Here is a 24,423-nt window from a genome sequence, read left to right on the forward strand (position 1 = left end):
TACAGTTAAGGTGTGTGTTGTGTTGATTGTTCAAAAGCAATAACATTATTCGACTTCGTGTTAAGAATACAATTAAGGAAAAGTGAATGCCAATTATTGGAGCAAAGTGTGATGAATGGTAATCTTGTACCAGGTATGACATCATCAGACAAGTTCTACAGTAGTCAGCTCATTCCATATTCATTCTTGGCAAATGGTCATGTTGAGGATGGGATAGTTTCTGTAGTGATCTTAAGGTCAAGAGAATATATTCTCATTACACCATGATGTGATAGAAGAAGGTGAGAGTTGAAATGGCTTCCAATGCCGCTGGAGGATCATTGTCATTCTATTTGCGACAAGTTTCCAAAAGTGTGAGCTTTTTAGTCCAACTGTTGAAATTTATTTATTAAATACAATTAAAAAATACTCATCATCATGATGAATAATAATCAACAGATCGGATCCTCGGATTATTCCTCTTCTTCCTCAGGACTTCAACAACAAACATTGCAAAATGGAGGTTCTTTTACATCACTTCCGACCACTTCATCAACCAATGTTTCCGAGAAGATTTTGTTTGCTGCGTTTAATCAGGATTGTAGTTGCGTGAGCATTGGTACCGATAGCTCGTATAAGGTGTTTACGTTGGATCCGTTGAGGAAATGTTACTCACAACGTACGTATTATCGGTTTGATTTTTAGTGTTTTGGTAGATACATTCGGTTGATGTTATTGAACGATTTTTGCAAAATATGGTTCTTCTTGAATAATGAATGATTTGATTATAAATCATGATGACGAAATGATAATTTAATATTATATATTTGAATGGATGATTCTTTCAACATGAAATAACTTGGAAAATTATAATCAAATGCACAATCATGACTTGTTCCAATAATACATTTGTGATCATGGACCACAAAAACAATACGGATCATCACTTCCCAAACATCATCATGCTATTAATGCAATTTCCGTAATTTGATCCTTCTTGCCCGTGTTACCACTTTTATTACGCATTAATGAAAAACAAACTCAACAACTACAGCTGGAGGAATGAGTTGCGTTCAAATGTTGTACAGTTCAAGCTTGTTAGCTCTTGTCGGAGCAGGTCATCAGGCGAGTTTGAGTCCTCGAAGACTTCAACTCTTTAACTCATCTGAGAATAAGGCTATTTGTGAACTCAACTTTACATCAACAATTTTGAATGTCAAATTGTCAAAGAGAAGACTCGTAGTAGTTCTTCAGGATAAGATCCATATTTTCGATATTTCAACAATGAAAATTCTTAGAACCATAGAAACAGACAACAAGTTAGGATTATGTGTCTTGTCAAGTGTTCCATCATCAACACCAACTGGCGTCAGTGGAGGAAAGAATGATGTGAGCTATTTGGCATTTCCATCAGCAACAGAGACAGGCGATGTTGTGCTCTATGATGCCATTAATCCTAAACATATAGGAGTTGTTAAAGCTCACAAGAGCGATGTTTCAATTATTCAATTTAACCAAGATGGTACAATGCTTGCCACAGCTTCTGGAAAAGGAACTGTGATTAGAATCTTCTCAATTCCAGGTTGTGAACTTTTGCACACATTGAGAAGGGGTTCAACAGCAGCACGTATCTATAGTATTTCATTTTCAGCTGATTCAAGCATGGTTTGTGTTTCAAGTGATAAGGGAACTGTTCATGTCTTTAAATTGAATCAAAGCTCAGAAAAAGAAGAAAAAGAGTAAGTTGTGAAGGATTCATTTGTTGTGAAATACCAGAACATTATTGTTACTCTCAATTCATTTCATTTGTGTTGTGTAACCTTAATTTGAACTCTAACAATTATTAATAATTATTAATGGACATGATCATTTTACAGAAAAAAGAGAACTCAAAATGTCGGAACTCTTAGTGACACACTTCACAACATGTGGGACACACATCGTAACTTTGCTCATGCAACGGTGAAATTACCGGAAAATGAAACTAGAAATATTTGTGGCATAACTCCAAATAATGAGTCGTTGATTGTCGTCAGTTTTGATGGATATATCCATCGTTTTTCACTCGACACCGTGAATGGAGGAGAATGTGTTTTAGAGTCCAAAGTAAAAATTCTCGATTAATAAAATCGTGATATTGATGAAATTTAATTAAATTTGTTCTGTCTGAATAATACTACGTGCAGTCGGATTGACGTTAATTTAAATTTTATTTCAAAATTCACAGCCAAATTATTTTGCAATAACATAGATGGCGTGTATTAACGCTCCGAAGTAGACTGTCAAAATGAATAAAACGACATTCAAAAAGAAGTGCATACCACATCCTTCTTTTAGCAAGACGGCAAGTGGTGGCAAGAAGAACGCAATGATAATCAGAACAAGTGTTGAGAGACCCATTATGATGACAGTTTGTCAAGCTTGTTGGTTTTAAACGTGTGAGATTTCTTGTTGATGGGGTGACAAAGATTTAACAAAGTGGGTGAGACAATGAATTGGAACCCAAATCCTTTTCGCTCTCATAATAATCAGTGATTTGGCTGTTTTGGTTCTTCCCTCATCCAAAACGAATTCCAACATGGAATGTGGTCCGCTCTAGCCATTCACTTTAAGGCGTCATTCTATGTGAATCTCTTGGGAATAAGCTTGACCTTCTAACATTTCCCAAACCTAGATAGGCCATTACAAATCTTTCCAAGCCAAAACTGCAGCCAGCATGAGGCCATGTTCCATACTTTAAATAATCCAAATTGCACCACTCCATTCCATTACACTTTTCACACTCCTTCTTCAACATGTCATGATCATGAATCGATTGATATCCAGATCCAATACATTGTCCTCTGAGATAAACTTCAAATGAATTAGACAAACGGTTATGCATGGATTCTTCCTCCATGATTGATGGAGGTTTCATGACATGATATGATTTCAAACTTGAAGGAAAACGATACAAAATGAATAAATCTCTATGAAAAGTGTCACGAATGATTTGAGATAATTTCTGTGTGTCATGTGTCGAAAGGCCATATTGAGGTAGAAATATTTCTTCCAATGGATTTTGGTGTTCTTGTCGATAATTGTTGAGTAATGCTATGGCTTCGTGATAGGAAATGACCAAGCATGTCCTTTCATGATTGGTGACTATTGATGTCGAAGAGATTGATAATAATTTTTCTGAATCATCATCTTCTTGTTCCTGCCGTATCAGTGTCAATTCTTGTGCCATTTCAGTTTCAAGACGTGTTAGTATCGAGTTCAATAATTTTTCTACCAGATGAATGATTTCTAAATAATGTGACTGAATGACCATTTCAAAATCTAAACTAGTAAATTCTGTCAAGTGTCGATAGGTAGTTCCTGCATCTTTACGAAAAACTGGACCTACTTCATAGACTTTCATTAAATCTCCTTGAATAGCCATTTGTAAATAAGATCGTGCCGAGCTTGTTAAATATGCCTTGGAATTGAATACTCCACTTCGAAATTGTTACTCCCTTGATATGGCCGTTGACATGTTGATAATTTAGGGGTATGAATTTCAACAAACTCTAATTGCTCCATAAATTGACGAAAGTATTTGGTAACACTTGATTGAATTTTGAAAATTGCGAGCTGACAAGGTATTCTCAACGAAATCACTCGATGGTCCAACAGTTGTGTGTTTGAAATTTGGTTTTCCGTTGAAACATTTTTCACAAATGATGTTTTCTGATTTTTGAAATTCTGGACCATGTAATCTTGAACAGTGAAGGGTAATCCCCTTGCCAACGACAAGATATAAATCCTCTCAATTTTGATTTCCATCGTTTTGAACTTTCCAGAAATTACCCGTTCTGTAATTTCATTTTCTGCCGTACATACTTTTCCAAACACTTCAACAATCGATTCTGGAGTAATCTTTTTCACAAAATGAATCATTTCTTTATCCGTTGTAAACAAAGTGGCCAACACGAAATGAATACCCTCTCGAAGGATCAAAAAGTGTAATTTGCCACTTCCTCTATTGGAATGTACTCGACATTGGAGTCTCACGATCGTTTCAGTAGGATTCATTTCATTTGTGGATGATCCAGAACATTCCAAATTTTTCATATCATGTTTCTGTAGAATAAAATCAGGCAATGAACTGATTTTCATTTCATAATCATCATTACTGCTATTTTCAGTATTTTCATCATCATTATTTTCATCATCACACAAAAAATTAGGTTCTTCCGATGAGGATGATGAGCAGGATGGAGATGCCACAATTAATCCAAACTTTTTTGATCCATTACTGTAAAGATCTTTCCTCGTTACGGTGGGCAATGATTGTCTGTAATGGATTTCCCGAAGCAATTCTTCTTCTTGAAGTTGTCGTTGGCGAGCCTGACGATGTGCTTTGTGCATTTTTTTGTGTTCTGCCATTAAAAGTTCGTTTCAACATGAAATATTGGTTTAATTGATACATGTATATTCGTCCTTATTATCAAATGAATTGTTACAAATTTCTACGTGCCGAGTCCATAGTCATGGCAACATTGTTTTTCGTTTGTTCAATAAATTCCATCAAGTGTTGGTTATATTCAGAAGGATGTAAATAATTGAAAATGTCATTGTGATTGGCATTGGGAACGGTCACAATCTTGAATTTGTTTTGAGCTCGTTCAAACAATTCTACTCCATGTGAATATGGAACAATGGAGTCTTCAGTCCCGTGAACAATCAACACTGGAGCCTTAATGGAAGGTATTTTGTAATTATTGCAAAACATGTCATAGGGTCGAAGTAATGGTAAAAGTGGTTTCATAAATGTCTTTCCTAATCCAACTTGTAGTATCCTGTACGTATAAAGGTTCACATGGTCCATCAACGTTCAACATCTACAATAGAACACTTACGATAATAGCGCTACAATGAAAAAACAGGTCAATTGGTTGCGTCATGTGGTCACATATTACCAATTAAGAAGAAGCAAATACTCACGTGTTTGTAAAATAAGTCCACCAATATTTTGATATTTGTGAGCTAAATGGCAAGAGGGACCGGAGCCAATTGAAATTCCAAAAACATCTATTGGTAACAATTAATAATAATGCACCAATGGTTTGGGGTGAGAAACGCAATCTATGATTCGAGAAATAAATTCACACCCACTTACAAATATCAGATGGATCGATTTTCTGTTCCTTCACCAAATAGTCAAATGCTGCCTCCGCACTGGCATACACATCTTTCATGTATTAATAATTTTTGTTTTTTTAGATAAACCAATACAATCATTATTATAGATTACACTACCTCCTTCCGATGGTTTTTGCCATTGATCATATCCAAAATATTCATAATGCAATACATTAACTATTCATTAATTTCGGAAATAAGTCATTGATGACAATGATGTAACCTATGTGGTTCTAATGATTAAAAAATCCATACCATTCAAAGTTCTTCTCAAAAACTCTGCATATTGTAACTATACCAATGTGTCGTCCACATTATTATTTGATGATAATATTCGGATCCAAATGATGATCATCATCAACCTACCATTTCTACAATATTGGTTCCATTTCCGTGTGATAACAATATGGTTGTTTTTACCTTGGAATCTAGAGCCTGTAAGAAATAAAACGGAATGGTTCGTTTACTACTATTACTCGAATCACGCAATAACAGCTTTTGAAAAGTAGAAAATTGAGCCTTCGGAGTTGGTGGTGGATAAAACGCAAGAAAGCTCAACAACTTTTTAAACGGATAATGAATTCCGATCAGCAGCAATGGCAATATCGTGAGTGTATTGAGATAGCCGTTTGAAAAGAACATTTTTTTTTAGTTATTATTATTATAATTCGAATTCAATGTATTCCATTCACTTTTATTTACAATCAATCATTCACGAATATTTATAATACACACAATTCGAAAATGATTCTCTCTCAACCAATCATTTACAAGTAACCACAATTACAATCGGAAATCAAATCCATTCGTGCATTTAATCTCACATCCAACACTTGATCATAGATGGCATTATGAGAAGGACACATGTAAATAATGTATCGGTTTCCAGTGGTTGCGTTTTGATTGGAATAAATGACGTGACAGGCACGAGTGGCTTTTCCGTCACAGCCATTGACTGCACATTTGGTTTGAGAGTCTAGACTGGCTTGTATAGACCTTTGTAGTGAGAACAACCGGAGGTTCCTCTCAAATTTTTAATTCTATTTCCTTCATTTCCGTGTGCTGACATTTTTTTGTGGGGTGTCAGTATTCATATTTTCTTGAAAGTTATTGATGAATCAAGAGACAAAATCTTGGCATCTTTTAACTGGGCCGCATGTTACAATAAACATGGTTTTTTTGGTCTGTTCACAACAACTCTTATACCACTACCCAATTTCTGAATCTCATGATTACTGCAATCGTCCAATTCAATTTTCCACCACGCTGAATCTCTTCATCGTCCGCGCCGACGGCATACGACCTCATGAGCAGAGTATTAGGACAAATGATTGGATTGCTCGTCCATTCCACTCTTCTAAAAAACGAAAAAGTACCAAACAAGTCATCTTCCAATGGTCCGGTTTTAATCATTCAGAACACACAGAAAACAACATTCATGATTAGAGTGGTTCGTTACTACTGCAGAATGGTGTTTTTGAACAACAATTTACAACAACACAACAGTTCATGGTTGGACAAATTGGTGGTGCATTGTTAAAACACCGTTCAAAAAAATCAACAACAACAAGACAACAACCATCTTTTGCATGACACCTTGGATGCGAGCTGTTCTTAACAATTTGTCACATGTTGAAACAAATTCAATGACCTCTTCCTGTCATGCTTGTGAAAACATGACATGTTTTGGGAGCCATAACCATGATGAATTTTGTAAAGAATCCAAAATGCCGTATCCCAAAGACCATACAAACTCCTCTCTTCACACACTTGCACACTCCCTTCCATGTAGTCATTTTCCCTTGTTCATCACTTCCTTTCATTCATGTCCATCGAATGAACAGTCCATTCATTCCACAAGTTCGTTACCAACTGTGAACATGCATCCACTGGATGATCACTCGTATGGCCACATGTGTCATCCACTCCTATCCAATCCATTACTCGAAACAAGAACGATATCCATGAATGGAACCACCAATTGTGAAATTTCTTTGGATTTTCTATATGAATTCTTTCATGCGTTTCCTTTGAAATTTGAATTCCAACCACTGAATTGTGATGATTTTCAAAATGTTGATCCATGGAATGACAACATGTCTTGTTCATTGAATAGGATCAAGAATCAAAACTTGGAAGAATGTGAAGAAACCAATGAAAATTCTTCTTCATTCTTGTCTCAGTTACATTCGTTTAGACGAGAGAGATCTCTCGATGTTTCGAGTTCAACTTCATCGAGTTGCTCCTCTTCCATGACAAGTAGTGTGAATTTTTCCAATTCCAATGAAATATCGAATTTTACTTCCACTCAAGAAACACCAAATTTTTCAGATCATTCCTCAATTCGCCTACTGAATGATGAGAAATTCTATGACAAGATCATGAAACGAAAACGAGGAAGACCTCCTAAAACTGGATATCGAGTCGAATTTTCTGAACATTCGTATTCCATGATTTTGAATAACAAGATGGAACAAGCAATTCAAATTGAAAAATCTAAAAATCGAAGAGGAAAAACAAAAAAGAGTCGAATTTTAAAGAATATTTTAGCTATTAAGGAACGACAGAATACATTAAAAACGAATAAATAAGGAGAACATGTTTGGAATTTTGATTAATTTTCACACCTTACAAAAAAATGACAAGTCAAGAAGAACCCTTCATCAATGCATTGAGTGATGATCTTTTTCGAAGTATTCTTGAATTTTTAGAAATCAAAGAATGGTTATGTCTGAAATGTGTAGCATCGGAAAAGAAATTCCGAATGTCCGAGTCTGTGATGATGATCTCGTTTGGAAAAATTATTATTTTAAAAAATTAAATGAATGGAAGAGCAATGTTGAAAAGGAACATGCCGAACGTGTTCAATGGTATTCGAATGAAAAAGAAAGAAATTATTATTTAAATACCTATTTTAATATTAAATTGGATTTAACAAAATTGGAACAAGTGACCACAAATTTCAAACAAGAATTAATTCATATCATGAAATGTGCTCATGAACAAGCCGATCAACAATTACACTCTCGAAAGAAATGGATCGATTCCATTTCATTAAATGTCAACAACCAAGAACTTAAAGAGTCGCCATTTCGATTTTTCACATTGAATGAAATTGAAAACATATTGACTACGTTCAACACTGTAAAAAAAGTCGTAGTCATTGGTTCGAAACAAGTTGGAAAAACGAGTTTACTAATAACAGCAACTAGTGGAGAATTCCCACATGAATATATTCCACCAATTTTTGATAATTATTCTCCAGGTGTTATCCATTGGCAAGATTATCCACAATTTAGTTTTTGGTAAGTGAATGAGTAGTATTCAATGTGCATGTTCTTACGAAATGATCTTTGATATTATTACTTTCAATAGGGACACTAGAGACGGTGAAGATTATGCACGATTGAGACCTCTCAGTTATGAGCATTGTGATTTATTTTTATTATGTTTCAGTTGTGTCGATATTCATTCTTTTCATGAAACAGTTGAACCATTCATTCCAGAAATTAGAAAATTCATCAGTGTCACACAAACACTCGACTTGGAACCAGTTCCATTGATATTGGTAGCCACTAAAACAGACGCTCGTGATACAAATTCCATACTTCGAAAGAATCTATTGTTGCATCATCATGAGTATCCCATTAGTATGGAGGAAGGAATGTCACTTGCTAAAAAACTTGGATGTCTTACATATATTGAAACGAGTGCGATTGAGAAAGGAAATCTTTCAAATTTTACAACCTTACTTGGAAAGTGTTTGTCCATTCCCATCACACAGAGATTAAGGAATCAGGTCGACAACTCGAATCGTTCTCCTCGAAAATGTGACATTCAATAATGATGGACAGTAAGATCGTTTGATTACAGAACGAAAAAACTCATTGGTCCATTTAATATACAATTTACAAATAAATCCAACAACGAATGGAATTTCAGAATCTGATCCAATTTTAATTATTTCATTCATTACTTTAAATAAAATTCCACATTCTTTTTCCATTTAAAGGAATCCACATTGTTCGTAGTGACCTGATGCTTATCGAGAGAAATAATTTCATGTTTCGGAACTTCTGAAAGTGATTCCAATTGTGCTCCCCATGAATTTAAAGGCTTTGTATTCATTAATTTCTTTGAAAATTCATTAATCTTATCTTCATCACCTTCCATGGTAATCCATACGAGATTTTCATTGTTTTTATCATTACTCGCTCCTCCTTTAATTCCATGCTTATTGTTTCATAGTTGTAAAATAATTTTTCAATCATCAAATTAATTTCAAAGTTGTTGTAAACTTACATTACTCATACTCTAGAATGATCAAATCATGCCTCATCCATATTTGATGGTCATAGAGTGCTTACCCTTACAATGGTTTGTCGGAACATGACTCCTTGACATCTATATATGGTGTTATCGATCAGCAGCAGCATTCATGAACACATGTTGTTTTTTATAATTCGTTCTGCGGAAGAGATGAATTCAATACGTACTTGCCCACTGCACGAAAACCTTTGCATACATAATTGGACATTTTTTTTTTCAATACTATTATTCATTAATATATTTTAAATCCAAGAACAGAACCTTCATGTTGTTCATAGCGTATTCAATTTAAGTACGATTCAAGGATTATCATGTAAAATATTTTTCTAACCACCCTACATAGTGAAACAGAGATTTCACAAAAAAAAAATGACACTTGACACTCCACGTTCATTTCCTTTCCAAACATCACTCCAACAACAACCTGCCACCAATGATTCCTTCAATCCCTTCGGATTTCATCCTGTCGAACCACAAACTCCCATCGACCTCGCCGCTGTTGGTTTTGGCGGTTCTGTTTTATTATTTAATTTTTGTTGCATGAGTTTAGTATTTTCCAAATATAAAAGTATGGCTGTGAAAACAAAACATCCGATTTTGATGATGTTTTCATTGATTTTTAATGCCTTGTTATTTATTGGATATTGTGTAAGTGAATGAAATTTATTTTCGAGAAAATTTTCGAAAAAACACAAATGTGTGAAAATCATAATGTATTGTGACACTCAAATAGTTCAATAATTTATTGTTGTATCCGACAAATTATGATTATTGTGTCGTATTTAGAGTTTGGTTTTTCAATATTGGATTGGTACGTGGCATCTATTTGTCAGATGCAAATAATTTCACACAAAATGAAATCGGATGAATTCAACAACAACCATACAGTTTGGATGGATCAGTTGTTTATTGACACGACTCCTAGTGACCTACATTACATTCAAAACACAAAAGAAAATCAGATTTCCAATTTCCTTATTTATTGCACTTTTTATGATTCCAATTTTTGTGTATTGTCTCGTCGCATCGATTGTGAAAGAATTGCTCTATGATCCTAAATTACCAAATAATTGTAAATATGGAACTATTGCTGTGGGTGTCAATTTGGCAATGATCACACTCTACTGTTTGATTATTGGTGTGTTAATTTTTCTCAGCAGAAAGTAAGTGAAAGATTTTAGAGATTTCACAACAAATTTGGAATTTTAAAAACAATTCTTCTGTTATGAATGATGAAATATCAGAGTTCAAGAAGATTTCAACAGCTCAGGAACTGAGGCCATGGGTCTTGTGGGAATTGTTGTATCGGTCGTGATTGGATTATTGGCTTGGCTCTTGTATCTGCATCGAATTATTCCGATTCGAATCATTATTACATTGCTTCCTATCATCATTGGATGTTATTATTTTTGGTCCTACTTTGGAGGGATTGTGTATGCCATTGTGACATGCTCTAGTGAGGAATACTTTTTGGATTGGTTGGAAAATCAAAACGTGCATGATGTTGCAACGAATCGTGAAATTCAAGAAGAATTGAGAGAATGCAGAGAGAAATTGCGTGGCATGCAATGTTGTACACTGAGCACGAGCATGGATGTGAATCGAATTCTCAACTAGCATGCTTGAGACATGAGGGGCTGAATTATAGATACCTTTGACCTCACTGCATTTGATGATAGGCTTCCAATGAATATATCAAAAAAGCAATCGATTTATTTGGTGACCTTCAAAAGCTTTTCACAATGACTCGATCACACAAAAAGGTCATTAATATTTCTTTGCACTTGGAGCAGCGAATTTATACTGCGAGTTGAATATATCGTGTGGAATTTCTTTAGAACCTTCCTTGTATAAAATCTCAATGGTTCTAGCTGTTGGGGGAAATGGGAATGATTCTAACAGAGAAAATGCCTTGTAATCCTGGCAATATCGCAAATAACCAAAAAGCATAGTATTGTAGAGACGTTCCCGCAAATTAAGATCTTGAATCTTGTCACGAAACTTGAAAAAGACACGTTCTGCTTCATTGAGATGACCACAAACAACATAGGCATAAATAATACTGTATGCATTTGCAGTACCTCCAGTCTTGTCCATAATGAGCTTTTCTAAATTCTTAATTTCATTGAGTTTCTTTGACTCACCCATAGTAATCAATAATGGTCGATAGCAAGCAACTGGAACTTCATAGCCATCCTTTAACAGTTCAATGTAATAATGATAAACCTTGTCCAATTGTTCCTTGGCAAAGTAATATCCAAATAAGAGAGTATAGATTGAAACAGATGGCTTGACCTTTTCCTTTCTCATGTGGCTGAATAAGAAGGAAATTAAATCATTTCGATCATGTTCGCATGCTGCTACCATCAAAATACTATACGTTGATGTCATTCTCTTGATACCCATTTCTGGCATTTCATGGAAGAATCGTAATGCCAAGTCGAAATTTCCACTCTTGCAATGATGACTGAGGATTGGAGCAAACACGTCGGCATTTAAATATTTGGAATCTTTTAAGCTTAGAGTGAGTTCATGAGCCTTCTCCATCATACCAGCATTGACATAGGCATACACAAGTGTAGTATAATGACGACCATTTGGGTGTGAAACAGTCTTGAATAATTCTTCGACCTTTTCCACATTTTTGCATCGAGCATAAATGCTCATGACAGTATTTGCAAGATGATCATTGAGTGGAGTTCCAGCAAGATTATTCTCGTAAATAGAAATACTTTCCTCTACGGCACCTCGTTCTTCATAGAATTTGAGTAATACTGCAAAAATTGAGGAAGCAGCTAAATGGTTATATTTTGTTTTCATTACTTTCAAATGCTCTAGAATGTGCTCTTCTGTAACTCTTCTATTGCCTAGTGCAAATTCTGAAAATTCTTTGAAGGTTTTGTGCGTTGTGTCTGGTTGTTCTTCTGAAGAGGATGCTTCTTTCACAAATCGGATGACATCATTCAGCGCATTCCTATTCACCTTGAAAGAAGTCTTTTTGTGGGATGGAAGTGAATCATAGATGGATTGTTTGAGAGGCTCTACCGCTTTCTCAACTTCTTCAATGAGAAAATCATCAACAAATATTCCTACGGGTTGTTCTTGCTGTGGTGTTGTTGTTTCCGTTTCATTGTTCGTTGCTGATGACTTGAGAGATTCACTTAACTCATCAGTGCTGTTAGAGGATGTAGTAGTAGTTGTTGTTTCCCGCATCATGTGTGTAGATGCCTTGTGATGATAATGGGCCATCATGGTCCGATGTTGGGACCCCACCACAACTTGTTCATATTCGGGATGAGTCTTTACCGTATTCAAAAATCCAGAATAAAATATATTCTTTATCATCAAGGTTGGTGATATTATGGTTGCAGAAGAGAGGGATGATGATTGTGCCAAGTGTTGCAACATGGCCTTCTTATTCAAGGCCATCCAAGATTGTGCTTTCATCATTTTTTTGAAGCAATTCGATGAGGTTAAATTTTCTTTTCTTCACACAAAATTTATTTGAATTTAAACTCTTTCATTGGAGTCGTGTTGAAAGGGACCATGAATGAATGGTCATCTGATTCAAAAATAAATAACTCACAAATGATGACAAGAAGGAAGTAGTTGAGAAAGTGTCAAGTAATTCTATTTTAAAAATTAAATGTCTTTTTCAGGCATTATTGATGGTGTTGTCGATGTAATTCAAGAAGAATGTCCTCAATGGAAAGCTTAAGTGGAAAAACGGAGCCATCGTCGTCATCAAGTCTGCTCTCGATGCCTGTTGTGGATGGAGGTGATAACGATGAAACATTAGAAGCAATTTCTGCTTGATGTAGTTGAAGTGTTGAAAGACCTTGTGGTCCATGAAGAGGTGATGAAACAGATGAAATGGATGTGAATGGAGTATTTACATGTGAGGGAGGTGGTTGGGTGGATAAATCTTGCTGCCCTGAAAGGTTATTCACTCTACTCGAGTAATTGATGTTCTGTGAAATAGAAGTAAATACGGATGATACACTCGGCACACGGTCAGGACTACTAGTAGGGTATACTTCGGGCTGTTTTCGTGTTTGAATCGCTTGTAAACTATTATTTGATTGATGACCACCCATGAAAGTGAAACCTACACCACTACTGCTATTATTTACATCTCTAGGAGTGGAAGTAGTAGTGGAGGTTATTGCATGATCAACATAATTGCTCGAAACGTTGGTGGTTATACCCATGCTGTTGAAGTTGCATGTATTCACCGAGCCTTGGAGTGGTTGTGTTGAAGCCACATCCATTGGAGACGAAAAATTGAATGGTTCTGGCTGTTGACGAGGAATAGAACCCGAGAATGGAGGAAATTGCTGAATTTGTGGAAGAGAATGCACGTTGAATGAACTTGTTGATTCAACAAGTGTGTTGTTATTGGCATCCATAGTTGTGTCCAAAGCTGTTGGTTGTGGTTGCATTCCAATCAATACGGATGGTGACGGTGGTTGTTGCATGATATCATTGTCCTTCGTATGTTGATGATGTGCATGTTGAACCGGATGTTGTGCATGCGCGGTTAACGTTGTTCTTGGCTGTTGTGGCTGTTGTGGCTGTTGTGGCTGTTGAGGAGGTTGTGACTTGGGTGCTCTCCTTCTGCTTTTTGAACCTCTTGTCGTTGACGGTAGTTTTTGACCATGCATAACAATTTGCTGATTGCCATAGATGGCTGGTATTTTGGTCAACCTCAATTCAGTATAATTACTCGCAAATTGCTCATCTGTGACAAGCTTTTTGATACGGAGTGCATGTGTGGGTTGAAGGAATTTAATAAAGGTTGGATTAGCAGTATTATTACTATTGCTTGCAGGGGTATTGAGTGAGGTATTTGGATTGCCCGACATGTTGGAGGTTGCTGAGGAAGAGGTTGGAGGAGAAACTCTTTGTGTGGTGCTTGTAACATCATGTTGTTGTTGTTGCAGAGGTGGTAACTGCTGCTGTTGTTGCGAGTGATGAATCGTTGGAGTTTCATTCACAAATGTTAAGCCTCCAGTCGACGAGTTACTTTCAACCATGATTGTACTCGAGGCGCTACGAGTTGAAGCGTCATCAAAACCAAAAGGCTGACTTGAAGAAGGATTTGTTGTTTGTTGATGCGCCTCCGAGGAGGAGGAGGCACCTCTCTGTGAAGATTTTGAAGATGCTTCTTGTTGCGGATTAGACATGCAGTGAGGTGAATGGATGAGCTGTGTTGTGAAATGCTCTGTAAAATTTCACTTGAGGATGGTTGTTGGATTTTCTTTGGCTTGAACTTGACAAATGTTATCGGCAGTCAGATGTAGTATTTCATGAACGATTTTGTTTCTACTTGCTATTGGAGTATGTTTGGTATGAACGACTTTTCTGTTCTAATTGTTGAAATCAACTACTATTCAATAAAACCACACAATTGCAGCGAATGGTCTTTAGCTTGAAGTGACGCCAAGTAGTGAGAGGCACCTAGTTGTTGTTCTCTTTGGTGTCGACTTGTAAAAGCAATTTTTAACGCTTGAAAATATTTTGCGAGTCGCACCTTGTATGAGCTAAACACCCGAAAATGTTGAAGAATGACAGTTGCCTTTGGTGTCGGAATGCAAGGCACGGACAAAATTAAGCACACTCCAAGATAATATGCGCTACACGGGTGGCGATGGACTCTCCCACTATGGAGATCTGACATAATTGAAGAGGGTGCATGCAGGCGAAAAGTACTTCCTCGACAATAATGAATGGGCGCATCATGATCATTATGTGCTTGGATAATGGCAAGGGGTATTTTAGGATGTCGTTCCGTTTGGTGTTGTGGCTTTCATGTCCACGGAATGCTACCATCACAAATACCTGCATCTTATCTGGACAACTGGTGAATGATGAAACCTAGAGTGCGTTGTGGTAATCACCGCTTCAGAGTGCATTCATACAATTTGGCAACAATGTCGAATGCTTGTTCTAACGACACTGTCTTCAAATTCTCCATTTTGACAGTTGTACGAGAGAATAACAGATCTTGTAATGACCTGCCTGTTCTGGAGAAAGACCGCAATTGTGCATTGTAATCATGATAAAAATCGAGAGTGTTCGGTGACCTTTCCGGTCAATTTGGCAGACTTAGCCCAAAGGTTCAAAACAGTGTAGGCCACTATTGAGTTAATTGAGCTTTGAGCAAAATAATTCAGGTGGCATCTTTTGTGAATAATCTTTTTCCTTACTCACCCATCATGTGTGACAGTTTCAAGACCGAATATCTTCTCCATTGGAGAAAAGGCAGCAAGTAGTTGAGAAGTTGTGCTGTCCATGGTCTATCATGCAGAATGACAATTTGGTGATGGTCATTCGAACATAAAAATCCAAATGACAATAATTTCACCAAGTCATACACATAACCTACAAGTGCAATGTTGATGAAATTGAGCCACCACAAAGGCACTTGCGGATCAAATGAATAAATATTGCCCAACACAATATCGTAGTTCAACTCTTGGCATGCTTGAACCATTTCTTGTGTGAAAAAGCCATGCCCAGGTCGATAATATTTCGTCATGACACTTGTAAGCGGAGCTTGCCTCTTCAACTTTCTTCGCTCGTTGAGTGGAGCAAGCAGAATATCATTCACAGCCTTCTCACAATTTGCAATTTCCATCAACAGATTAGTTTTAGAGAGAGATGCGTGCTTTGAGTTGGTCATGCCATGATTTGCCAATTCAATGACACCATCATCGAGCCACTCTACAAATTTTTCAACGAGTTGAGTGTTTTTCTGCAAATTCCGAATGGAATAGTTCCCGATCATCATCAATGTGGCACAGGCATTGTGTTGTTTCAAGATTTTACAAATTTCGGAAATACTGGAAATGAACAAATCATGATTTTGTGTGGTTGATGAAATCATTGTGTGTTGCTGCCTTTCACGTCTACGGAGTATCTTGGGCAGTGAATACTTCCAAGGTACATCATCAATAGTGATAGCAATACAATGTCTTGTTGAAGGTATGGATTTATTCTCTTCCAATCTGGCATCCGAGCAATCATCACTGTTATTTACGTTCTTCCTCTTCCTTCCATTGAAAATAATCTTGTTGGAAGAATCCAATACTGAGAGAAGTCTTACACCAAACAGCCAAACGACAAGTATTACGGAGGTGATGACAGGGATTAACCAAAACATTTTTTTTCGCAGAAAAATAAACAACAAAAATTTTGTACAAAATTGCGTAAAACACTCAATGAGTGAAAGCCATGTTAAAGTTGCTCAAAAACTAATTCTATGAGCAGTAAAGAATTGAAGGAGAATATTTCTTGCTTCACTGATATCTATCTATCTTTGTCAATAATCAAGCCACAAGATGGACAATGATATGGCTTCATTGACATTGTATAAAAGGCACTAAGAAAATTCAAAGCTAACGGCATTTTTAATAAATAGCGAAAAAATGTACAATAACCAAGCACCACACTCGTCCAGTCCAAACGTTGTGAATTCAATGAATAGAAGCTCGTCATCCCCCCAAATGAGCCTTAATCATCCTTACTTACAAAGAGTTCAGCAAGGATCATCTTATTCCTCGCAGAGAGGAAGAATGAGCCCACAACAGATGCAACATCCTGTTGCCGATCATCAAGTATTTTCTTCGCCCCCAATTCATCATCGGCAATCACCAATTTTAAATTCTCAAGCAAACTCAAATCAACAAGGTATGACCCAGCAAGTATTGCAACATCATCATCAAAGCCTTAATATGAAATCTCAAACAGCCTCAGCCACTTTGCGGTTTCTCAACGAAGAGTCGGCAGACGATTTGTATTCGTTTCATGATCCGCACAGTGAAACACTTCATTCACCACGTTCTCAGGCGAATCAGAATGTTGTTCCATCTTCATCTTCGGTAAACTCAGCTCAACATTCCAATCCGAATACAGGTATGATGACTCATCATGCAGAGAGAATGAATCAATCTCAAATCTCATCAAAGGTGAGGCACATTCCGAGACAAGATCCATTCTTTCATCATCTTGAGTATAGTGTCAAGTTGGCCATTGGTGCAGTTTCTTGTTCCGTTTCACGAGTGTACTGTTTGCGAGATGCTACCGAATACAATCAATTTAAACAATATCAACAACTGAGCATGAACAGCTCGGGAGGTTTCCTTGATGTATGGCTCAATCTGAATGATTCATCTCATATGGGCTCCAATAACACCTTAGAGAGTATCATCAGTGAAGGTTTTCAAATTCCAGAGAATGGTATGAGAGTGAGTATTGGAAGAATCAACCTTGATCCCAACACCCAACAGATGCATACTTCATTAATAGCAAATCAAAATTTAAGCCGTGGAAGCACCAATACCATCCAACAGCAACAGTACATGCTTCAAATGCAACAACAAGAGTCCTTTCTCGGTCAACCTACCTCTCGTCCTCGGGTGTATCGATTGCTTCATTGTCTGTTGAATACGGGAAGGTCGTTTTGCTTGAATAGAGACTTCAATGAGGAAGTAATTACGATTCCACAAGGTTATGACAGTGTTTACATTCAACCAAGTAAGTACATTGGAATCACTACTCTGTTTTTTGCCAATCATTGTTGTTCATGTGAACTCAACCAGACGAGGCAAACCCCAATTACAGCCACGAATTCATTATCTTTGACGCACGACAAATATTTGCTGATTGTGTCCTCTTTGTCGAGCATGACCAAGCAGGTGATGAAAAAATGTTAAATCAAGTCATGTATAATGACATGCTAAGAAATAGTGATAAAATTATTAGTAAGGCGTACAAAAAGGCGTCAGATTATGTGGACCAGTCATGTAACCCACCCTCAGACGAGAAACTGCTATTACCAGAGATTGCTAAACAAATTCAACAACGTCAACTCGTCATGTTGGAATTTGAAAATATTGAGAAGAGACGTTTGGAGTTGTTAGCAAATGCAGGTCAAATGGAATCCCACATAAGAGAACTGTTTAGAAAGTCCATATCTTCGCTTCATGACATTACGCAACTTAAATTGAGCACGTTGTTGACACGTGAGGCTGAATTGAGACGAAAAATGGAAGAGATTGAATGGATGAATACATTCATTGAATATCAACGAACATTGGAATCCCCGTTGCAATTTCTTGAATCTACCGCTCTTCATAAGAGAAAGATCAAGGAGCGACAAGACTCCATTGATCATTATCTTCTTCAAGGAAAGAATGTATACGATACTCTAACAGTGCCAGACATTACCGTAGAGGGCAAAATGGAGGTTGTATCACAAACCGTTTCTTTGAATGGGTAAGTGGGTTGTTGTTTGGAATATACTACCAACTTGGAAACACAACTTTAGAATGGCATTTAAAACAATCCTCAACAGTTACCTTCATCAGAACCATGATGTGACTGCATCAGGCAACATGACCATGAACGAAAATGCTTCTTCCATTTTTAAACCTTAGCCATGGTACAGCAACCATGGTTTAACAAGATAAAGAGGACAAATTTGTTTAGTCTCGTATCTTGTCATCGCCTTAGATGATTGAGCTCGTCCATTATCATACAGCTACATCAATAAATAAAAAGCTTCATTCTAAACTTGACGAATTTTCGTTACACATGATGATCTGAAGATGATCTTGAACACTGAGTAAAATTAATCATGTTTTGAGGTATTGGTAAAGGAGGTCGCAACACATCAAAAGAAATGTCAGAGCCAGGAAATGGGCCATTACCAAAAACTCGTGTCCATTCTGTCTCAATTACTTTGTAAAATCTTTCATAAATTCCCTTCTCCTTCATATATCTCGAAGTGAAGGAAGAAATGCCTCCGCATATCGAGACGAGCGTTGTAATTTTGGAATCCCAAGTCACAACAGGGCATATAGCAGTACCTGTGATATTTGTTGATTCCGTGGAGCCATGGACGCCTTGCATTTTTGTTCCTTGAAGCATGTTCAAATACCACATGAGACCAATGTTTCGATCTGCCAACATGATTGGAAACGATCCGTATGGAGTAATAATGTCAGTATGTTCCACATCTATCATCATCCATTGTGAATTTCCAAGCACATTAAAAAGGTTTCAAATTGTTGAATGAGCGAATATTTGAAAAAACTTACATTGACTTGCAATCTGTTGAATGCCACAAGCACTCACATAATCAGGATCATAGTCACCTCGTTTGACAGGTTTTGTGACACTTGCATACAATCCTGGTATTCCATTCTCAACAGAATTTACCAATCGAGCTCGTTCCCCATTCAAGAAAATTTGACCATTCACAGGAATATCCAAATAAGGAAGAACTAGATATTTCCACTTTTCGTGAGCGCTGTACCAATACCCTTCCTCAACTAGAATGTCTCCAAAATTCTTTGATCGATATTTCACAGCACGTAATTTAGGTCTTTTAGCAATCCAAATCTTTTCTCTTTCGTTATTGGAGTAACCAAACATTTTCCAGTCAGCCATCATGTCCATGAAGAGATCCATCAATTCTCCTTCATAAGGATCATCGAGGTAGCAAAATCCTTCAGTCTCATAATTGGAGACATTTAATGGATTTCCATAAATATCCTTAATTGTTGTGACACACCTCACGTGGCCATTTCCGTCATAAAATAAGGGAATGACGGTTTTTGAAATTTTCTTAAGTTTGGCAGCAATGGTATTTGCAAGATCAATTCCAATATTCTTCTCTCGCAAGACTTGCTCAAGACCAACAAGTGCCCAAATCATTTGTCCATTATCAAGAGAGGGAATTCTATTGGGCCAATCCCACAATAATCCAGCTCCTTCATCATCAACCTTGAACCATGGTAACAAACTTCCAAAACCAGGATATCTATTGTCAAATAATTCATAACTCTTCAGTTTTGTTTTTAGTGTGGACAATATGAATGTATCAATATCTTGTTGAGAAATTTCCATTCTCAATTTTGAAGTAGAAAAAGGGTTTGTTTTTTCACTTGGTGTTACAATGCTTGAATGTTTCATCGAGGAGAGGAAGAAATTTCTTGCAATTGGATGACCATTAAGAGCTAATGCCATCATGTTCAAATGCAGCGATTCTTTGGAAGGAGCTGAAAATGCGTGCAATGGATCATGAAGACGTGAAGTATCATAATCAATTTCATGGCCTGTTTTTCATGAATAATTGTTGTGTGTCATTTTCACAATAGGGATTGATTGATTATAATGTTGGTCATGCCATTCATGTGTGTGATTCAACAAGGATTGGAAACAACGAATGGAAGAAGTGTCACATATTAATATTGGCATGAATCATGTCGTTGTTGTTGCGTGAATTATATAATTTTTGGTTGGAATTGAAAATTAGTGAGATGCCAAAAAACCCACATACCATCATAAGTCAATCCAGATAACATATTCAACCCAACGCCATGAACTGCAAATTTTCCTTCCCAATAACTCACATTCATCAAGAAGGAATCAATTTTTTGATTTTCTCCCAATTTGTATTCCTTGGGGTGTGTTGATGATTGCGTTTCAAAATCTCGAATGGAATAATCGGGAGCAAACTGACACGGATAGAATTGTGCCATGACCACGGAATGATGATCACTGCTGCTACTACTACTACTACTGCTCATCATCATCAATAGCATCATCATGATCGCCATGATCACAAAGATACTTCTCGCCATGTCTTTGTAGAAGAAGGATAGTATTCGCACCATCATTTTTTTTGTTGTTTTTGGAAATGATTTACAAAAATTGCTATGGTGCTGTTTTCTTTACAAATGTTTATTTCCCTTAGTTTACATGACCTCTTGAAATCATTTCCTTTGAGACAAGTACTTTGTTATTATTGAGAAGCACTACATCGAATCCCATTTCTATTATTCTGTCGTATTTTGGGTTGGTGAAATTAATCTCCTTTCAGTTGTTTCGATATCGAAGGAGAGTAATGTTATTGGTGGATTCTTTCTTCCTTCTTCACTAAACATTTGTTGGTGGCGGCAAAACCATGGTTCAACCTTGAATAAAGAGGTTGAAAACAAAGTCGAAGGTATTGGCTTTAATAACTACAAAAAAAATAACCAACATCATCCAGCCCAACAACATTAGCGAACAAGACGAAGAACCTTTTATAAGTAATGGTATCTCCAATCAAACTTCTGAGAAGGCCCATGATAGTTTAATTTACGAGGATGGAGAACTAGAGAACGACGAGTCTATCATTGATTTGTTTAATATAGCGATGGAGAGGATGAAAGAAACCAACCAAACACGCTTTTCGATAAGTAAATCCTCCAAATTCGAGAAGCTGTGATTAAATAAAAGCATAGAATTCTTGGTACTTCTCTGCACTGTTGATATACTCTGTAGGCTGGTCTACAGGCTTACTACAGGAAGCAACATCTTCGTTTGCGTTCTTTTCAAAAGATGAAATTAATGGTTCCTGTTGATGGATCAGACAGTAAACATTTTTAAAGACGCTGTTATTAGAGCCAAAGCACAAACACAACATGAATCAAATAATGAGAAAAGGAAAGTCCATTCATAGCTTTGTACAAGTTGCATGGTAACTCATCGAACACTCATCTAACAACACATGAACAACCAGTTCCAAGTTCATCTTCACCCTCTCTCGATAATCAAAAAAAAATGCTCGAGTTGATTCTGGAAAACCCAGAAACAACACACGATTTGGCTATCTATGAATTTAACGAACATTCAAGCGAGAATAAACTCGTTGAAAAGTTAATCATTTTTTGTCACGGAGCTGGAGGAAGAGCTGGTCAATTTGAAAATGTTTGTTCACTATTATCGGAACAGCATAAAGATTGGCATTTGATTGCTCTCGATCAAATCGGTCATGGAAAAAGTTTTTCTTCTGACAAGACCTATGACAAGGCCGATTTTAAATTTGAAAAATTGTACTCAAATTTAGAATTTGTAGTCAACCATTATAGAAACAAATACGAGCAAAATGGTCACACGGTGGAGCTCATTATCGTGGGTCATTCGGTGGGCAGTGGTTTATCCATGAAATTTGTTTCCAAACATACGGACATTGTCAAGAAATTGATTTTATTAGGAACGAAAGAAGATGCTCCAGGTCAATCGCCTGTGTGGATATTGCCAGTTTTTGCTTTGGATATGTTGAGAGGAGTGTTTAGTGCAAATTTTAAAAAGCTGGCCTATCACGAGTCAACCAGTGACGAAATTATTGAGAAAGAATCAGAGAGTACCAAAAATAATTCCATGTTCATGATGAAGAGCATTTGCACGCAATTACAATGGCCAACGCATGATGAAATTGCATCCATTAAAATACCAACCTTGGTAATTGCTGGCGAAACCGATGGTTTGACACCGCCCGAAAAGGGAAAGTTGGTACATGAGCTTATTGAGGGCAGTCAATTTGTGGTGCTGGAAAAGACGTCACACAACATGATGATTGAAAAACCTGCCCTAGTGGCTGATGCTATTGAAAAATTTTTAACATGTGAGGAAGATTTGTGATCACATGCATTCAGTTTTTGAGAGTCAAAAAGTTTTATCATCTTTCACCTAGCTGTTGTGAAGCATTTTTGAATTCCATGGATGGCCACATACTGTGTCATGCTTGCACAAAATAAAGCATCCTTGTTGGCCAAAAAATTTGGCTTAATTATTGGCCACGTGAAAACTAATGGTCACTTCGCCAGAGTGTTGCTTCTTGGTCAACATGTACAACTTGTTTGCATATACAGTAATCACGCAATGAAATATAGGGAAACACAACACTGCCACTCCCAAAAACACGGACAAGTAAATGATCATGTTGTAATTATACGTTGTAAAAGCTTGATACTCATCGTTCACACACTGTACTCGATTCAAATTGTCCTCAGTATCCACAGGCTCTCCAAACCAAAACAAGTGTTGATAGGGCACAATGGCGACACATCTCTCCAATTTGTTACTGGCATCAATATTGAAAGTAGTGTTGGCCTGTTGTGAGCTAGCCAATACCAAATCACTACCAAAATAAATAGATTGAAATGAGGCACAGCATTTCGAAAAACTTCGATTCATGCCAAATATTGGTGCACTGCCAATGGCTAAAAACGTCACGAAATAGCAACAAAATGCAATACTCAAAATGATACTGTGTCTACAAATTTTCGATTCTCTCTCACCTAGAGCAGCTGGATTTTTTCTCCTTCGATACACAATGCACCAAATGAGAATGCTTCCAAAACATGCTAACAATGAAAATCCAACAAAGGCAGGATATAGATAAATTCCAGGGAAAAATTCATTGGAAAATGTTGGATAAGTGGTGCCTGAATATATGGTAGAATTTGCTAAATTAATATTCACACTAAATGCATTGGTTTGTAATGTGAACATGTCAATGATTTGGTCTTGAGTGGAATTTAACAATGAAGAGGTCAATATAAATCGAATGACATGTTGATACATTTGTGCACCTGATAAATTCTTTACACTTCTCACGAATGACTTGTTGGGTGACGATCCAGAATTTACCACAAGGTTACTCTCAGGTCGTAGTGTCACTTGTAACCAAGGATTTGATTCTTCGTTGGGCTTGTCGACCATATAAGTAATTTCAACAATTTTCTCAATATTTGAATTTACATTGCTGGAACCAACGTTAAAACTCATCGTTCCATTCATGGATGAAATTGTGAAAAAAGATATTGAATTCATTCGTAAAGCAGTGACAGCAGTGATTGCTGTAAAAGTTCTCTCGAATTGTCGTTGTCGTTTCAATAAATGATTTTCAGTACTCGATAATTTTGTGGAAAACGATTCCATGCTGGCAAGGGTATGTGGAATAATTTCTTTTGGTGGTGAACCCAATAATGATTCCGTGGAGAGAGTTGTCATGCAAATGAGCAATGCAACAGTAATGCTGACAAATTTCAAAACATGATGATGAGGAGTAATGACAGATTTTTCGGAAAGAGGATGATGAATTGTATTCAT

The 24,423-nt window shown here is 36.8% G+C and overlaps 14 protein-coding genes across 14 annotated transcripts; 6 read left to right on the forward strand and 8 right to left on the reverse strand.

The window, feature by feature from the left end:
- Window positions 1-417: 417 nt before the first annotated feature.
- C9374_007859 (uncharacterized protein) lies at window positions 418-2,103 on the forward strand (the record flags this gene model as incomplete). The annotated part of the gene is made up of 3 exons (XM_044697870.1): window positions 418-658; window positions 1,034-1,718; window positions 1,857-2,103. 3 exons carry the CDS (start codon window positions 418-420, stop codon window positions 2,101-2,103), a joined length of 1,173 nt encoding a protein of 390 aa, XP_044545973.1.
- Window positions 2,104-2,587: 484 nt separating this feature from the next.
- Window positions 2,588-4,371, reverse strand: C9374_007860 (uncharacterized protein; the record flags this gene model as incomplete). Its single annotated transcript, XM_044697872.1, has 2 exons — window positions 2,588-3,390; window positions 3,474-4,371. The coding sequence occupies 2 exons, from the start codon at window positions 4,369-4,371 to the stop codon at window positions 2,588-2,590; spliced, it is 1,701 nt and encodes a 566-aa protein (XP_044545974.1).
- A 91-nt stretch (window positions 4,372-4,462) lies between these two features.
- On the reverse strand, window positions 4,463-5,787 carry C9374_007861 (uncharacterized protein; the record flags this gene model as incomplete). Its single annotated transcript, XM_044697873.1, has 7 exons — window positions 4,463-4,802; window positions 4,863-4,872; window positions 4,948-5,034; window positions 5,123-5,194; window positions 5,263-5,322; window positions 5,401-5,437; window positions 5,512-5,787. The coding sequence occupies 7 exons, from the start codon at window positions 5,785-5,787 to the stop codon at window positions 4,463-4,465; spliced, it is 882 nt and encodes a 293-aa protein (XP_044545975.1).
- A 1,238-nt stretch (window positions 5,788-7,025) lies between these two features.
- C9374_007862 (uncharacterized protein) lies at window positions 7,026-7,736 on the forward strand (the record flags this gene model as incomplete). Its single annotated transcript, XM_044697874.1, has 1 exon — window positions 7,026-7,736. The coding sequence occupies one exon, from the start codon at window positions 7,026-7,028 to the stop codon at window positions 7,734-7,736; it is 711 nt and encodes a 236-aa protein (XP_044545976.1).
- A 130-nt stretch (window positions 7,737-7,866) lies between these two features.
- On the forward strand, window positions 7,867-8,989 carry C9374_007863 (uncharacterized protein; the record flags this gene model as incomplete). The annotated part of the gene is made up of 2 exons (XM_044697875.1): window positions 7,867-8,450; window positions 8,521-8,989. The coding sequence occupies 2 exons, from the start codon at window positions 7,867-7,869 to the stop codon at window positions 8,987-8,989; spliced, it is 1,053 nt and encodes a 350-aa protein (XP_044545977.1).
- Window positions 8,990-9,117: 128 nt separating this feature from the next.
- On the reverse strand, window positions 9,118-9,682 carry C9374_007864 (uncharacterized protein; the record flags this gene model as incomplete). The annotated part of the gene is made up of 4 exons (XM_044697876.1): window positions 9,118-9,378; window positions 9,448-9,459; window positions 9,513-9,549; window positions 9,642-9,682. 4 exons carry the CDS (start codon window positions 9,680-9,682, stop codon window positions 9,118-9,120), a joined length of 351 nt encoding a protein of 116 aa, XP_044545978.1.
- A 161-nt stretch (window positions 9,683-9,843) lies between these two features.
- C9374_007865 (uncharacterized protein) lies at window positions 9,844-11,091 on the forward strand (the record flags this gene model as incomplete). The annotated part of the gene is made up of 4 exons (XM_044697877.1): window positions 9,844-10,122; window positions 10,208-10,285; window positions 10,363-10,637; window positions 10,719-11,091. 4 exons carry the CDS (start codon window positions 9,844-9,846, stop codon window positions 11,089-11,091), a joined length of 1,005 nt encoding a protein of 334 aa, XP_044545979.1.
- Window positions 11,092-11,241: 150 nt separating this feature from the next.
- Window positions 11,242-12,924, reverse strand: C9374_007866 (uncharacterized protein; the record flags this gene model as incomplete). The annotated part of the gene is made up of 1 exon (XM_044697878.1): window positions 11,242-12,924. One exon carries the CDS (start codon window positions 12,922-12,924, stop codon window positions 11,242-11,244), a length of 1,683 nt encoding a protein of 560 aa, XP_044545980.1.
- A 212-nt stretch (window positions 12,925-13,136) lies between these two features.
- Window positions 13,137-14,660, reverse strand: C9374_007867 (uncharacterized protein; the record flags this gene model as incomplete). The annotated part of the gene is made up of 1 exon (XM_044697879.1): window positions 13,137-14,660. One exon carries the CDS (start codon window positions 14,658-14,660, stop codon window positions 13,137-13,139), a length of 1,524 nt encoding a protein of 507 aa, XP_044545981.1.
- A 1,019-nt stretch (window positions 14,661-15,679) lies between these two features.
- Window positions 15,680-16,639, reverse strand: C9374_007868 (uncharacterized protein; the record flags this gene model as incomplete). The annotated part of the gene is made up of 1 exon (XM_044697880.1): window positions 15,680-16,639. One exon carries the CDS (start codon window positions 16,637-16,639, stop codon window positions 15,680-15,682), a length of 960 nt encoding a protein of 319 aa, XP_044545982.1.
- Window positions 16,640-16,904: 265 nt separating this feature from the next.
- On the forward strand, window positions 16,905-18,914 carry C9374_007869 (uncharacterized protein; the record flags this gene model as incomplete). Its single annotated transcript, XM_044697881.1, has 3 exons — window positions 16,905-18,012; window positions 18,078-18,753; window positions 18,806-18,914. 3 exons carry the CDS (start codon window positions 16,905-16,907, stop codon window positions 18,912-18,914), a joined length of 1,893 nt encoding a protein of 630 aa, XP_044545983.1.
- Window positions 18,915-19,065: 151 nt separating this feature from the next.
- On the reverse strand, window positions 19,066-21,161 carry C9374_007870 (uncharacterized protein; the record flags this gene model as incomplete). Its single annotated transcript, XM_044697883.1, has 3 exons — window positions 19,066-19,496; window positions 19,578-20,597; window positions 20,822-21,161. 3 exons carry the CDS (start codon window positions 21,159-21,161, stop codon window positions 19,066-19,068), a joined length of 1,791 nt encoding a protein of 596 aa, XP_044545984.1.
- Window positions 21,162-22,089: 928 nt separating this feature from the next.
- C9374_007871 (uncharacterized protein) lies at window positions 22,090-22,950 on the forward strand (the record flags this gene model as incomplete). The annotated part of the gene is made up of 1 exon (XM_044697884.1): window positions 22,090-22,950. One exon carries the CDS (start codon window positions 22,090-22,092, stop codon window positions 22,948-22,950), a length of 861 nt encoding a protein of 286 aa, XP_044545985.1.
- Window positions 22,951-23,094: 144 nt separating this feature from the next.
- On the reverse strand, window positions 23,095-24,423 carry C9374_007872 (uncharacterized protein; the record flags this gene model as incomplete). The annotated part of the gene is made up of 1 exon (XM_044697885.1): window positions 23,095-24,423. One exon carries the CDS (start codon window positions 24,421-24,423, stop codon window positions 23,095-23,097), a length of 1,329 nt encoding a protein of 442 aa, XP_044545986.1.

The sequence above is a fragment of the Naegleria lovaniensis genome (genome assembly GCF_003324165.1).
Source record: "Naegleria lovaniensis strain ATCC 30569 chromosome Unknown tig031, whole genome shotgun sequence".
NCBI lineage: Eukaryota > Heterolobosea > Eutetramitea > Acrasida > Naegleriidae > Naegleria > Naegleria lovaniensis.